This window comes from Seriola lalandi, unplaced genomic scaffold (assembly GCF_002814215.2).
Source record: "Seriola lalandi dorsalis isolate HSWRI2012SDOR001 ecotype SW California unplaced genomic scaffold, Sedor1 jcf7180002054942, whole genome shotgun sequence".
In the NCBI taxonomy this organism is placed as follows: domain Eukaryota; kingdom Metazoa; phylum Chordata; class Actinopteri; order Carangiformes; family Carangidae; genus Seriola; species Seriola lalandi.
Window position 1 is genome coordinate 30804 of NW_019525493.1, and position 15403 is coordinate 46206.

At 41.3% G+C, this 15403-nt stretch overlaps 1 protein-coding gene across 1 annotated transcript; it reads right to left on the minus strand.

The window, feature by feature from the left end:
- Positions 1–8: 8 nt before the first annotated feature.
- rlf (RLF zinc finger) lies at positions 9–15403 on the minus strand. The gene is made up of 8 exons (XM_023393708.2): positions 15191–15403; positions 12809–12963; positions 10709–10790; positions 9478–9613; positions 9154–9356; positions 6216–6352; positions 5846–5987; positions 9–5189 (listed from the first exon to the last, which is right to left on the minus strand). The coding sequence occupies exons 1-8, from the start codon at positions 15368–15370 to the stop codon at positions 540–542; spliced, it is 5685 nt and encodes a 1894-aa protein (XP_023249476.2). The 5' UTR covers positions 15371–15403; the 3' UTR covers positions 9–539.

Here is a 15403-nt window from a genome sequence, read left to right on the forward strand (position 1 = left end):
CAAATGGCTTTATTTAATTTCCACATTTATTTTTTATTAGAAAGTGTTACATACATGTCTGCCAACATTTGTCCACTGCATCCCAACACTGATTTAATATAAACTGAGGTGAAAAATAACCAAACATATTCCTCAAGAACTTTGTAGTAAGGAAATGTTTTTAGTCACATTTTCACACAAGTGAAAAGGCCTTGCAATACGCTACTGACCATCTCTAACAATCTGAAAATCTGTACATTTATCTCGGAGAACTACATTATCTACACTTGTGATGATGAATTAACATAATAGGTGTTATCTGAATGCCTCCATAACATGTCTAAAAAAAAAACAAAAAAAACAATCTTGGATCTGATGTGCACTGTTTAAGCTTGTTTTTATCTTATGCTAATTTCTAGAATGCTTCAGTTTGGCAACTTAAACAAACAACAACAAAAAATCCATAATACTATTATTTTGGGACAAAGAAAAATACTGTTACAGTTTGTGAAAATACAAAGTAATTTGCAATAGCCATGTTAAAAAGGTGCTCAGTTAAACTAACTTCCAAGAAGCAGTTTGGTGTTGTTGGTGTCTGATGGGAAGAGGTCAGGCAGGGTGGTGGTGCACACAGGTCTCCCCAGGACCACCACTGGTCTGAGGTACTGAAGCTGCTTAATGGCCAGGTCCCCACACCCAGCCAGAGCCTTGTCCAGGATGGACTTCAAGTTTTGGACTGATGTAAAGTCCCCAGTCATAGTATGGGGCTTCAGCAGAGGGGAATGAGTACGTCTGCTGCGGGTGTGAGAGATCCCCAGCTGGTTGTTCTCCTTAACAGAACAACTGCGTCTGAAAGTGTCCCGCCGTTTCACTGCTGCTGCGTTTTTGTCTTTTGGGGTTGTATCCTGTATGAACTTGAGGAATGAGGACTCAAAGCCCATAGGTTTATAAGTTCCGATGTCAAAGGGCCGTGGAGAAGGGCTAGCCTGAGGGTCTTTCACATTTGACGGCTGCTCTGACAGTTCGTTTTTCCGTTTTAGTGGCTGGCGAACAGGAGGGGCGGGAAAGGCTGCTGACCCATTAGACATTTTAGCACCATCCTTGTTGCCTGACACATCTTGGAAGCCCTCTTCAGTAGTAAAGCGCAGTGAGCATGGTGGCGAGAGGTCAACAGTGACGGGACGAAGCAGAGGTTTGATTTTATCCAAGCTTAATCTCTCCTCCTGTTTCTGACCGATCTGTGGTGCTGCAGCCGAGTCATCAGTGTGCCCACCGGTGCTCGGCTCACCATACAGCACCTCATCCGCACCAACAAGGACGCCATTTCTCTCAACTGGTGGTGGCGGCTCCTCCTCCTCCTCCTCTGGAAATCCCAGTGGATTATCCTCCTCCTGTGTGTCTGCCTTGATGGAGTGCAGGCTCATGGCTGCAGGCTGCCCCCCTGTGTTTTCTGGCTCTGCCTGATACTCCATTTTACGAACCCCATTAGGCACACATGCTCCCGCAACAGTCGGCCTGGCTGACTTCCTCTGAATCAGTTCTTCCAGTTGCTCAGCATTATAAACAAGCTTATCTTCATTCTTAACAAGATCATCTCGACGCATGCGGTGAACCCTCAGGTAGTGGCGGTGCAAGCTCTGCATGTATGTGACAACAGAATCGCAGTCCTGGACCATGCATGGATAGGCCACACGCAGACAGCGGTCTTGGCACATCTGAAGTGCTTCTTCATGAGATCTGAAGACAAAACGGTTGTAGGAATTTCTCCTCTCTTTCTTTTTTTCTCCAGACACTTTCTTCTCCTCAAGACTCTCCTCGCCCATTTCCTCTGACTGGTCGGCAGTCACTTCAGGCGTGGGACTCGATCTCTCAGCTTGTGCGGTGGGTGAACCAGGCTCTTCTTTCTGAGGACTCTGTGGTGTGACGACAAGCTTCTTTTGGCATCCGGTAATTGACTTTTTGTGAGTGCTCTGTAGACGTACCACCAGTGAATCGTAGTACTCACAGTGACTGTAAAGTGTATGTTTTTTAAGTGCATCATCATGGCTGAACACCCGTGTGCAGCCTTCATACTTGCACCTTATTAACTCTGGTGGTTGAGAATGGTAGTCTCGAGTGTGACGCACTAGGCTGCTTTTAAGGTGGTAGGAGGCGTTACAATTGGCAAAGTGACATTTGTATTGGGGCTGAGGTTCATCCGAGTTTGAGAGAGGCCTTTTCTTGGCAGGCTCTTTTCTGACTTCTGGACTGTGATGCACATCAAAATCTTTTTCCAACAAGAGCTGAGAGCGATTGTAATGATGTACCAACTGCAGGTGGCGCACAAGGCCTCCCTGGGTGGAGAAAGCTGCATCACAGTTTTTTGCTACACAATGAAAGGGCTTACTGAATTTATCCAATATATAGCAGAGATTACTTTTGGCTACCAAACGTCTTGTAGTTCTGACCTGTTGTGTGGTCCTATCCTCACTTTCTTCCTTCTTCACACCGCCTTCCTCTCTACTCTCTGCTTCGTCCTCTCCTTCTTCTTCAGATGGACAATTATTGTCAAAGTTTTGTCCATTTTCGCTTTTCACGATTGGGTTCTTTTTCTCAGGTTGGCGTTGCAACTTAGGAATCTCTTTCTTCTTCACTTTTAGACCTTGACTCGACAAGTGCTGAGATGCATGCTTTGCAGCGTCTTTGTTTCCCTCATACCTTACAGATCCACAGCTTATTTTGTCCACGAAAGCCTCACTCAGGTTGTGTATCTGAACATAATGGGCCCTCAACACATGTTTTTGTCTGTGACTCTTGGAACAAAGCTGGCAAACGTAAGGCTTAAAAGATGTGGTTTTCAAAGAAGTCAACCTTTTAGCCTGTTCCACCGTACGGCCATGTTTGGTGTTGTAGTGTCGCAGTAAGCTGTAACTCTGAGCAGTTCTGAAGCCACAACCTTTTGTCTCACAGATATATGGCTTCGCAGTGGCTAATGATTCAAGACCGCCTTCTTCATCAGCTGTTGATGCTTGTTCGGTTTTGACTTTTACCTTTTCCTCAGGCAGAGGTGCAGGTCTCTTCTGAAGCACCACAACAGGAGGCTTTGCCATGATTGCCTGATGGAGAGATACGAGTGATGCATTAGACTCTGGGTTGGACTGAGGTGGCTCACTTGGCACACTGTGAGGGGATGAGGAATTCAAGTCCAGTTTACTGAGCCCAATAAGAATGTCTTTCAGAGCATCATTTTTTGTTTGAAGACTTGAAGAGTTACTTTCATTGTTTTTGGGAGCGGTGGGTGCTTTTTTCTCTTGGCCAGCATCCACAGGTTGAAATTGAGTTGAGAGCTCATTTGTCCCCTTTTCCTCACTGTTTGGCTCTTCTTCGGTCTTTATCCCTTTGGTCTTTGAGCCCCGCTCTTTGTCATGTTTGTGTTCTTTGTTCTCCAGTTTAAGATGTTCTGGGTGGGCACATTTCAGATGTCTCTGGACATCTCTGGCTCTGGAGAAAGTCATGCCACACTTCTCAAAACCACAGGTGAACTTACTTCCATCAAAACACACAGCCACCAAGGTCATTGTTGCTTTGGGCTCTTTGCTGTCAGATTCTTGCAAAGAGGAGGCACAGCTCACTGAGGAAGAGTTTAGGACATCTCCGTTTGCAATCTCTTCTGATTCAACTGGCTTATTAAGGGGGGGCGTCGCTTCGCTAGAAGTCTTGAGAAGTTTCCGCTTTGCTTTCCTCTGAGCCTCAAAGTCGTCTTCAGAGAAGGTGATGCTGTGTGTGGATAAATGCTTTATAAATTCCTTTTTGGATAAATAGTATTTTCTACATTCAGCGCTAGAGCAGGTAAATGCTGCATCTCTGAAATGCTGTGCTTCATGGTGATAGATTTGTCCCAAGTCAGAGTAAGTGACATAACAGCCTTTGAGCTCACACTGGTAGTTGAGTTGATAGCCATGGGTCTGTTTGTGTGTGACAAGTTCGTTGGAAGTCCTAAACTGAGCACCACAACCTATAACCACACACATGTAAGGCCGATCACCATAGTGAACCCTTCGATGTTTGCGGTGATGGTAAGCTGAGACAAAATGGCGTCTACAAAAAACACACTTCTCCCGCTTGTCTCTCATCTGGTGAAAATATTTCACATTGTCATCCCCTTTGTGCTCTGACTTTAAGTGAACATATAAGTACTTGGAATGTTTAAAAATCCGAGTACATCCAGTTCCTGGACACGGATACTCGTCCCGGTTCTGCAGTTTGAAGTGTTGGTTGATGTACTCGAAGGTTACATGCTCGTCATCGTCCAGGCGTTTCTCTTTCACAGTTTTGGCTTGTTGCACAATGTGGTCCAGCACATCTGGATCACGTGTGGATTTGTAATACAGCATTAAAGAGGGGTCAATGGTGATCTCCCCTGGTTCAATGTCATCATCCTCATCCACCTGTTTCTGCACCTTGTCTTTCTTTACGCTGTTTTTGTTAAGATGCGTTTCACTCTGAATGTGTAGTTTCATGTGAGGAACGAGATCCTTTCTGCTCTTGAACTTTTCCAAGCACATGGGGCATGGGTGGCTGTTGTCCTCTGCATGTCTTTTGGAGTGGTGAACAATTTGGGTGTCAGTAACTGACCTCTTGCAGATCTGACAGCAGAATTTCTGTTTCTTTGCCTCCGATTCCCCTTGGATTTCTGTTAAGTTAGAAGACTGCTTTTTATCCTGCTGCTCATGACCATCAAGACTTCCATTTATCCTCTTTTGATGCTCAGAGTCGACTTTCACTACGACTTCCTGTGGCTCATGTTGTTTCACCTTCTCTTCTTTGTCTACCACCTCGTCCTCTTCCCCTTCTGACTCTGGTACCAACCCAAGAAGGGAGATGCAGTGATACTTGAGAGTTTTCCAGTCCCAGAATTCGGGGTCAAAAGGCCAGTATGCTTTTAGTGCTAGTAGCAACTCGCAGCGCAGTGAGTTGGGAATAACCTCGCTTTCCTGGTCATACTTTTGGTCAGGGCGTAAATAAAGCTCCTCAAGACTGCCGAAGACATCCTGACTGGGGCCAAGCAGAAACTCTGTGAGTTGGCAGGCACGCAAAACTTCAAGGTCATCTGGAAGAAGACAGGACACTGTCTTACAGACAGATATTCTTGTTTCAGAGTCTTCCTGCTTTGGAAGTTGAAGGGCTTTGACACAAAGTTCTACGGAGGCAGGTACCCCCACATCCTCTGCCTGAAAAGAGAGTGATATATTATTAAGAGTGAGCACGACCCCCCCAAAAAAATCACTTTACATGTTTGGGGTGGTAAGGCCCCATTTACACTCTTCATCTCAAATATCAGTGATCTGGATAAAACCCAGACAAGATCTAGAGCGCTTTCATTTACACTAGGCCACATGTATGCGTCTCTGTTGGCCAGGTAACAAATCTGATTTAATCCATTTTTGTTTTCCATATTCTAAAGCTTTACTCTATACAACAGTAACTCAACACTTATATATGGAAGGAGGAAAAACAGCTTTACTGGGTTGAAAGGTACAGTATAAGTCTCTTGAACCTCTGACCACATCCAACATCACAGCCTGGTGTGGTCACTGTGGTAAGTGGTTGTAGGGCCCCTGCACTCTGAAGAGAACCAGGCCCTAATTTAGTTAACTTCCTCTTTCATAATAGCTGCCCAAAAATAGTGTGTCATATAACTGAATAGTTTTTTAATCTGTTATCACACTAATATGCCTAATCAGATCCAACGAAACAAGGAAACACAAGCTAAACTGGCGTTTATTTCCTGAGTTCAGTTACTCCTTAATATGTAGCACTAACACACTATGAAAAGTTCCATTATATAAGCAATACATCAACTCAAAGTATAGCTGTTCATGCTCACCTCTGCCTGAATCACACGGACCAGGTAAAGCAAATGGTGGACCGTTTTGGCAATGGCACCTAGCTGAAGGCATCGTTCCAGGAGAGACAGCAACGAGGGGTCAATCCTCCTCTGAAGTTTACTCCACAACAGAATCAACTCCCTTTGGAAAAAAAAAAAAGACAAGAAAAGTGAGCAATGTGCTTTTTCTCTTTCTAAAAAAACAACCACAGTTGACTCTGATGACCACCACAATAACAAAGAAATCAACCAAATCATTTAATCATAATTAGACATTTACTCTGATTGCTGATAGCAATTTCAAAACATCAATAATTTACATGTTACTGCAGCCCACCCAACCTCTTGGTCCTTAACAGGGACTACTCACCAGGAGCAGTAATGACTCTGCTGCTGAAGCTGCTGAGTCAGGAAAGTTGTGCACAAGATGAAGGCTGTATTCTCCTCACCCTCTGTCTCCAAATTACATGTGATCTCCAGGACATCCTTACAGTCAAGTCTGGATATCTGTTTGAAGAGTACATTTTATGTTAATACTTCAAATACAATGTAACAGACAACATATCTACAGCCATTTTTAAATTTAGATATGTCATCAACATAAAACGCACCACCCAGCATTTAAAACAACCACGGAACTATGATGTTCCTACTGTCCCTACTTTGACCACAGCGAAAGACCTTTATCTCATGTCACACTCTACGGTCAAGTCTCTCATGAAGGCAAAAATGGAAGAAAAAAAATCTTTAAAAACTTAATTAGGGATCTTTGATGTAATTCATGTAAATATATAAAACACATATCAAAAAAGGCATGTTCAATCAATCACCACTGCCAAGATAGTTTTGGTAAAAAGTGCAGATGATAGAATAATTTCCCAACATAATTCAAGATTATTCATAATGTTGACAAGAGAAAACGATATTCACACAGGAACCGAAAATTATTAAACTGCTATAAATGTTTTCCAGATGGGGATTAAGTGGATGAGAAGACCATTTCAGATGTGCGTGTTATACTAACGGAGCTCAGCTACATCAACACAAAAAACCAACACAAAAAAACAAAAAAACAATGAAGTGAACAAGTATTGGAATCAATACGGATCTGTAACAAATTAAAGGTTTAAGATACAATATCCAAGGCTTTAAAAAGTAACTCAGTACAAATGTACTCCAGGACCCTGTGACATCACTGTTGGGTGTGGTTAGGTGCAGCAGAGGACAGCAATCCTGCGCTTTTCAGCCCTCTGTGAATTTACTCTTAAAAATCAAATACATTAGCCCACTGTATGCAGCACATTAAGTATTTATGCACAGTAACTAGTTGGACATAAAGGCAAAGGGCTTTACATGTTCAATTTGAAGCTGCGGCATGCATGAGACCTCGCCCTTGCTCATCTTGCATTCCTCACTTTGATTCCTTTGTTTCTCCCTCCTCCAGCCCCAGGAGTAAACAAAAAAATATATACATGATGTGTGAGCGAGGCAGAGGAGAGCGTGCAAGGCAATGAAACAGAAGGATCCTAGGGGGTTCTTTTAAGGGTGGGCTGCACAATCAGCACGCACAATGATATTGATTTGGCTGCATATTTGTACCAGTATAGAATGAAAGTCCATTACAAATGTCAGCACAATAACTGCATGTAAAATATAATGTGAATTAGCTCCCCTTTTATGCTAAATTTTAAATCTTATGATAATGTAAACCTCTGAGGAAGTAAGAAACCAGCCTTATTTTAGCTGGATGATAATCTATTTTAGATACGTCCAGGTGTCTTTGGAATAGTTTTATGACCCAGCGAAGTTAGAAAATTAAATCTAATATAAATCTACAATAGGGTGAGTGTTTCAACAGCTCTATAAACATGACCATTCAAGACTTGAAACAGAAAATCTTCAACTGACAGCATACCATGAAAAGGTGGGTGAATGGAGACAGATGGCATTACAAAAACAGGACCGAACAATAAGGACACCTGTCAGTGAGTATACAAAGTACTTGAGAATGCATGTAGCTCTGGTATAAGAGGAGAGAAAAAAAAAAGAAAGAAGAAAACATCCACGTTTGCCGAAGTCACTGACATGTCACGACCAGAAAAGGCATTACAGATATCTTAACAACTCTGGTGAAAACTGGCTTCACAGTTTCTTCAACTTAACTGCACCTAAAAGGACATCTGACTCCCTGTCTTGCATTAAAATCACATTGTATTGAAAGTGGGAGCCAATACTGAAATAAGGCCAAAAACTACACAAATGATCTATCTTGTATAAATTGAAGGATTTCTGTGTCTTCAAACTAAGTGCCAGCAAGCCGAAACCTCACATTTGCATGTGAATTTGGGGCTCTATTTTTGGCGATGCTGCAGATAAACTTTATAAATAGGAACCTTTTTTTATATTTCCATTTACTGTTTTATAAGGAAGGTTTCACTTGCAAATATGTCCCCATTTTTATTCATCAACTAATATCAATTATATATTGCCTGAACAGAGAGAAATGCTCTCTCCGTGTTGCTAAGAGCAGAGGCAGTTTTATCTGGACTCTTCTCTTCTTCTTCATCTTGTCAGTAACACCTGTGTCCAACCATAGAAACAGGCTTTTGTCAAGTGTAGTCATTTTTGTAGTAGAATCCCTGACTGATAGTATCTAACAGTATCTCATGATAGTCTCTATGTCAGTCATAAATAATTTAACATATTGTATTTTACTTCAGGTTGGTTTGTCACATGTATACTTTGCCAGTGTTGTAAGTGAATGTGGAGTCTGACTCACCGGATGTAGGCTGCAGGTATAAACCTGCCATTGGGAACCTATTTCAGCCGGCATTCTCCCCCCTTTTTAGCTTCCCCTGCCTGCTACTGTTATCAAAATCTCCTTCACTAGGGCGAAACAACAAACCTAGGACATAGCAACCTACTTTGCTGGGTTTTTTTGTGGCGTTTTCTTTGCAGGGAGTTAGCCATTTTAATGACAGTGCTCATCTCCTCACGTACCAATGTTTCATCAAAACAAGCACCCCCCCCCCCCCCCCCCAATTTTACAGGGGCACTGTTGCTGCACCCTGGTCCCAGCACCGGCCAAGACTATTGTGATTCGTTTAAAGAATTTCAAACAGGCCAGACCTATCTCCAGCACTGTGGAGATAGGTCTGGCTATGCAAGACTAGTAAGTGTGAGAACCACCACAGTTATGTAATATTTCACATGTAACAGTCATGCGAAAAAAAAGTTGCACAAAAGTATCACAGTATCAAAACAGCATCACGCCCATAACTGAACATCTAGTGAACATGTTGTAATACCTCCATGATGGCTTCCTCATTGGGCAGCAGGTGACAAAGCAGGGAGACGTATGTTTGGCGAAAAGTAGCTTGGTTGGAGATGGAGCTGCATTCAGTGCAAGCTTTAGCCAGCACCACGGCCTTGGCAACTTCGCCGATCTTCTCCAGATGTTTCACCCGCATCTCCATGAAGCCCTCCCCCTCCAAGCTGATGTATGCATCAACTAGTGACAGAATTAAAACAAAGTCTGATTAGCAAACTACCACAACAAGGCCAATGTGATAATAAGCACTTAAATTAAGGCGCAGTGCTGCCATAATTCATAAGTTCACAGGATTCCCAACCTTCTTCTGGGTTGGTGACCTGGCCAGTGAGGAGGGAGTTAAGGACTGAGTTGCTCCATGCTCCTCCCTCTCCTGTGATCTGGAGTAAAGCTTGGAGGTCTGTGCTTCCATACTGTAACAACGTATCATGGGCAATCTGCAATAAAGACACAAACAATGTCATATTTAAGTACAATAAAAACAGCTATCTGTTGAGCACTATGTTAAAAAATTAGATCACAAACAAGTAAAACACTAATAAACGGTGCCATGTTTGTCCCTGGACAGAGGCAGTGGTGCTCTTAGTTTACATTACTACACTGCTGGCTTTAATTAGTTGGTGCAATTTAACATTTTATATTACCTACATAAAAGGAAAACATTAGTCTTTTGAACACCACTGTTCATGTCTGGAAATGAAACAGCTGCTCGGTTGCTGTCAACTCCCTCTGACAAGAATTTAATATTTTCTTATTTGAAATGAACTCAAACAAAGTACTTCTTGAATAAAACCTGGGAAAATACAACACACGGTGCAACATGTTCGATTGTCACAACCTGACAGCAAAGAAATTACAATACTTTTTTCCTTTTAAATCTATATTTGACCGTATGTCTAACTGCAGCTGCAGTTTGGTAATGAGTTCCCATGACGCTTCTTACTATATCACTGTTCTGTTCAGTCATAGAGGTTATAAACACTGGTGGTTTAGACTCAAGAGGCAAACAGGAACAAAACACTGCCATCTACACCAACTTGGGGCATTTTTTCTCAAGTCTCACCAACAACCTATCAGAAGGTCTTTCATAACACCAGCGCTTCCCATAAACAGGTTCTACTTGGGCGGCCCACCCATGTAGATAAAACCACATGGTTCCAACTTAGGTAAATCTCACATTAGAACACTTTGTGTCTCACACACCTGTCTGAGTATGTGCAGCAGTGACTGAGTGGGGACTAGAGGCTTCTCTGTGAACAGCCACCTAGCTAGGCTCTACCAACAGCCTGCATCTGTAAATTGTAGCACCTATCAATAGTCTGCTTGTGAGGCGAAACAGAGAACATCTGTAAAATGTATTGAGTGTAAACTGCATGAGTCTGCATGCACACCAGCACACCAGCCACCACCACAAGTTAAATCTCAACCTGGGGTAAGTAATTCTCGAATTAAGTCATGACCACTTTATTTTCCTCTCCGATTTAAATCTTTAACCCATCAGAAAACAATGTTTTGAAACAAGGACCTCTTACCTGCACCGAGTGGTGGAACTGAACCCAGGCTTCATACGGTATTTCATTCTCAGGCACTGACAGCAACAGTTCAAAACAGCTCCTGCAAGAAAAAAAAAACAGATAAGACTGGAGGTTCAGTAAATAATGATAATTCTAGATTGCTCTAGTTTTTGACAAAAAACAGAACAAGACAATTTAGTATAAGTATAAACTGTGAAACATTTAATCTAAACGACACATACACATATTGAACAGACTGTGATATTACCCTAAACTTCAATACATGTTGTCAGTTTGTTTTGATGGTACAAGAAAAAAGAGTCTGCTTTACATCTTCATACATTAAACATGTCAAAAATTGCTTGATTGAAAATAGAATGTGGTGGTGAAATGTTTTTTAGATGGACTTTACCACATCTGTCAGTAGTTAAATTTAACTATTACAATCTATCTATTAATAGATCCTTCATGCAAGACTCTATTAAGCTGAAAACAGTGAGACAACCCCCATCCCTCATGAACATTTCCTGATGGGGTGTGTGTGTGTGTGTGTGTGTGTGTGTGTGTGTGTGTGTGTGTGTGTGTGTGTGTGTGTGTAGAGCAATAGTGCATGAGCTCTGCAATTAACTGAAAGAGACATTATAAGTCGCTAACTGACCTAATTTAAGTCATGTCAGTATGTTCAGTAAATGTATTCAGACAGGCTGTCATTTGCAGTGTGAACCCTTTAATGCACCTAAAAGTACAACAAGAATCACGTCTAATCCAAAGCAACAGCCAATCACTGGTAGTCAGTGCTTGTGTCCTTTACATGAGCTCATCCATACCAGAGTTCATTGAGTTGGAATTGTTACTGTTGATTAAAATGTAAACATTGAGGAAACAGAAATTTGTTCTATAACCTGTAACACACCCATGTCATATGTGACAAGTGCATGGACAGAAAATCGCACACTTGACTGAGTTATATCCACACACTCACAGTTGTCTCATTTACACCTATTTATAATATTACTTACTTGCGTATGTGAAACCAGACACTCTTTTTACTTAAGATTTTCTATTTTAGCAAGCAAAAGCATTCTTGATTGTTAAACTTATTAAATAAACATAACTCTAAAAGTTAGAATCTAGGATTTTCTGTTTATATTTAATCATAACAAATTAATACGTGGTTCACTTGGAAAATAGAGAATTTTGTGCATAAGCGATTTTAAAAATATGTGGGCATCTCTTGTTACAGAGCTAAAGGTGACAGTTAAGCATGATATTGATTTCAAGTGATATCATCCAGCCCTACTTAAGACTTGACTGTACTTTTAACCAAAACAGAATTAAAATTCAACAAATGCAAAATGACTACCACACAGTGTCTTTTACTGTGAAATGCAATGTGACACCTTCATGGATATATCCAAGTCACATATCACAAGACTAAACTTTGTAATTTACATTTGATATCAAGCCTGGAAAACTTCAGCTGAAGATATTTAGTGAGCTCAGATACTCAAACAAATCAACAAACTACAGGAAGGCATTTAGAGGACAATGTCACTTGCTGTCTGTTGACAACCTTATATTACCAGAACATTTGGACATTTAGAAATTTCTGAATTTATCTGATATAAGTGAAGCATCAATTGAATTGACTCTGGACTTAGTGAATTGAAATCTAATTGAATAAGGAGTTTAGCGCCAATATCCAGCCCTATTTGGAAATGTGAAAACCGGGAGAAAAGACAAGTGACAAGCTTGTTGTGGCTTTACCCGGTCAGGTATCAGGTCAAGTAAAGTCCAAAGCAAATGCCTGAATTACAACTAGTCTACACAAACTAGAAATTGTCGGTTTGTATTACCAGGCTGTTAAGGACTTAACTGAATGAGCTGACCACTTCACCTCAATACATTTACAGTGACCAAGAAAAGGTGCAACACAACACAAGCTGCTAAATATGCTGGCAAGATATACTTACTTCATTTCAAACTCAAACAAGTGCAAAGAAAAAGTCTAATTTATTATTTTACAGACATGCGTGCTTGTGGTTATGGGTGGTGAGAATTCATTGTATCTATATCTCTAATTATTTTTATTTTCAGTGGAAACTGTTCAATACTCACAAAGCTAGTCTCTTCAAAACAAGGGCCACTTTGTCAGACTCTGCAGTGAGGTGGGATCGGGCTGCAGCAAAGCAGTTTATGGACAGACAGTAGACCTCCAGAAGAGGCAGACCATGCTCCATAGAGTTCCTGCTGCCAGCATAGTGAATCAGTGCCTAAAAAGATACATACAAATCTCTAAATGTAAAGGGTGAAGAAAAAAACAGTATGAAAACAGGCTGTAAATACTTTCAAAAAGGGATCAGGGGAGATCAGATGGGAGACACATTTGTGTGGAAGAACAGGGGTTTTCCACCTGGGGAAGATAACGGTCTATACCTGATTGATCCCAGCTGACACCGTCTGGTGTGAGGTACTCCTGATTGGGCCTGAAGGGACTTGACTCTACAGCATATGACAACCCTGAACCTTTAATCGTGAGCCATCATGAACTACAAAATCATACTCAAGTAGGGACACAAAGTATACCGTGGCATCTTTTGACTTGTAATATTTTAGAGGGTGCGTTCACTCAAATATGTTTTTGTGATGAAATGCAAGCTTAAGTCCTGTCCTTTATTCAACAACATTGAGAACATTAAAATGTATTTTTCTGAATTACACTATCATGAAAGAAAAAAAAATTCTAATACAAGAAATAATAGAGAACAGAAAATGTTGGTTCTCACAGTGTTGTTTGTATGAAATATTGTCTTCACTGTCACTGTCCCCAGGCATGGAGGAGTCAACATCACTGTGTCTAAACCAGTGTGTCACCTGTATGGAGCTGGCAGGCACACGCATTAAATCATCGTACTATCAGCATCCCAGGGGTCCCATTTGTCAGACAGAAGGAACCTTGCCAGTTTTTGCTTGTGTCTACAGAGGCACTAAATTAATTCCCCTCAGTCCAAAAATAAAGCACACTCTCTGAGGAAGTCAAGAAGGAAGTCTCAACCCTGGAGACTCCCATCAGTGTACTAATTACACCTGGACTACTTCCGATTGGAACAGAAAGTCAACACCACTACAAAATTGTCAGTTTTTGTTTAATATCAACCTGAAAATCATTTAATTTGCCCAGAGTGGAAATTAAATTGTAGGTTCAAAATTTTCAGCAATAGTAGTTACATGCTCATATGTACATCGAAGGAGTTACTGGTTGCTGTAATCATTCATCTTCTCCAAACGAGCTATAGAAATGATGGGAGGCAAAAGCCAAAGTTTTGTTTTGTTTGTAAAATATGCCTTTTAAAAAGGTCAAATTAGTTGGGTACCTTAGTTATTAAAGTTACAGACTTTTTGATCCAAAATTCTCTCACTCAGGTTGCTATATCTTTACTATAGTTCAGCAGGAAAACACTGTCCACAAAGTAGGACTAAAAATGAAAGGAATAACGGGCACAGAAATCAGTGCACATGGGGGCATGTTAGTATTGCTTGAAAACTAACTTATAAAAGAGTGAATGCATGCTTTCACAGCAGCCACAGAACAACCATGGAAGAGTTGGCTAATGAATTACTCTCCTCTACAATCTACTTTGGCTGGTAACCAAGTCTCACTGGAAGCTCCTCTGTGAGTGAAAAGCGTTCATTGGCTTAAGTGGTAAAAACGAAAGTATGAGCTGCTTTGGAGTTTTGTAATCAGGGACTCTTGAAAGTGGGAACCAATGTAGTTTCTGTTTCCCTAACTCAAACACTATATTTGGCTTAATATTGTACTAATATCAATAATATTCAGAATTCAAAAAATATAGTTACAATATGGCAGATCCACCATACTACCAGTCAATTTGAACATGAATACAACGTCAGTACTAGACTGCCGACATTTGACATTGTGATAAAGGCTAAACAATACAAAATTTGATGGGCACAAGATATTTGCAACTCATCTAAATGTCCAAAATGCCATTTTGAGGTTGCCCCAGCTGGCTAGAAAATTTGGATAAACACACCGCGATGCCGCCCCGCCCCACACTCATGCAATTATGCACAATGTGCAAACTGTGGCAATGTCATGTGCATGCAAACATCTGTAATAGATTTCCTGTATTGCATAGTTTTAGATAAGATTGAGCTGAACGAGTTATATCAATGAAAGCAAAGGGATCATACTGTACAACCTAAAGCAATAAACGGGGAATCCATCACTAACCCTATGTAATTAGTCCAGTGATGGTAAATTAAACTGCTTTGACGTAAGATCATATGTATTCGTGGAAATTAATAAAAAAAAATACACAGTGCAGTTGCTCCCTGATTATACAGCCAGCCTGAACTTGGTGAGGTAGCTTGAGGGCCAGCAGCCGTCGTAGATTAGCTCGCAGGCTGCGAGAAAAACAATCCTGGGTGAGCTAACGCTGTGCTAACGTTAGCTTCGATGTTGCATGTACACATTACCTGACAGAAGTTGTCGCAGTACTCCGTGGAGGATGCTATGGATATATCTTGTTGCCTGAGGACGTCCTCGAAGGCTCTCAGTGTGGCTAACAGGGTTTCCATTGCAACCAGAGTGTCCTCGGCCGTGTCCAGGGCCCGGTCGCTCCATTCGTGCTCTGGTTCAACATTATTCTCCGCCATCTTCGCTCTCCGCCACGGCGCGTATGCAGTGCA

Bases quoted from the DNA above. Each gene is read 5' to 3' on its own strand.
- rlf (XM_023393708.2), bottom strand. From the start codon at position 15,370: ATGGCGGAGAATAATGTTGAACCAGAGCACGAATGGAGCGACCGGGCC. The intron at 10,791-12,808 runs GTGAGTATTGAA...TTTTTCTTGCAG, and splicing joins GTTTTGAAGAGACTAGCTTT to GAGCTGTTTTGAACTGTTGC. The intron at 5,988-6,215 runs GTGAGTAGTCCC...TTTTTTCCAAAG, and splicing joins CAGAGTCATTACTGCTCCTG to GGAGTTGATTCTGTTGTGGA.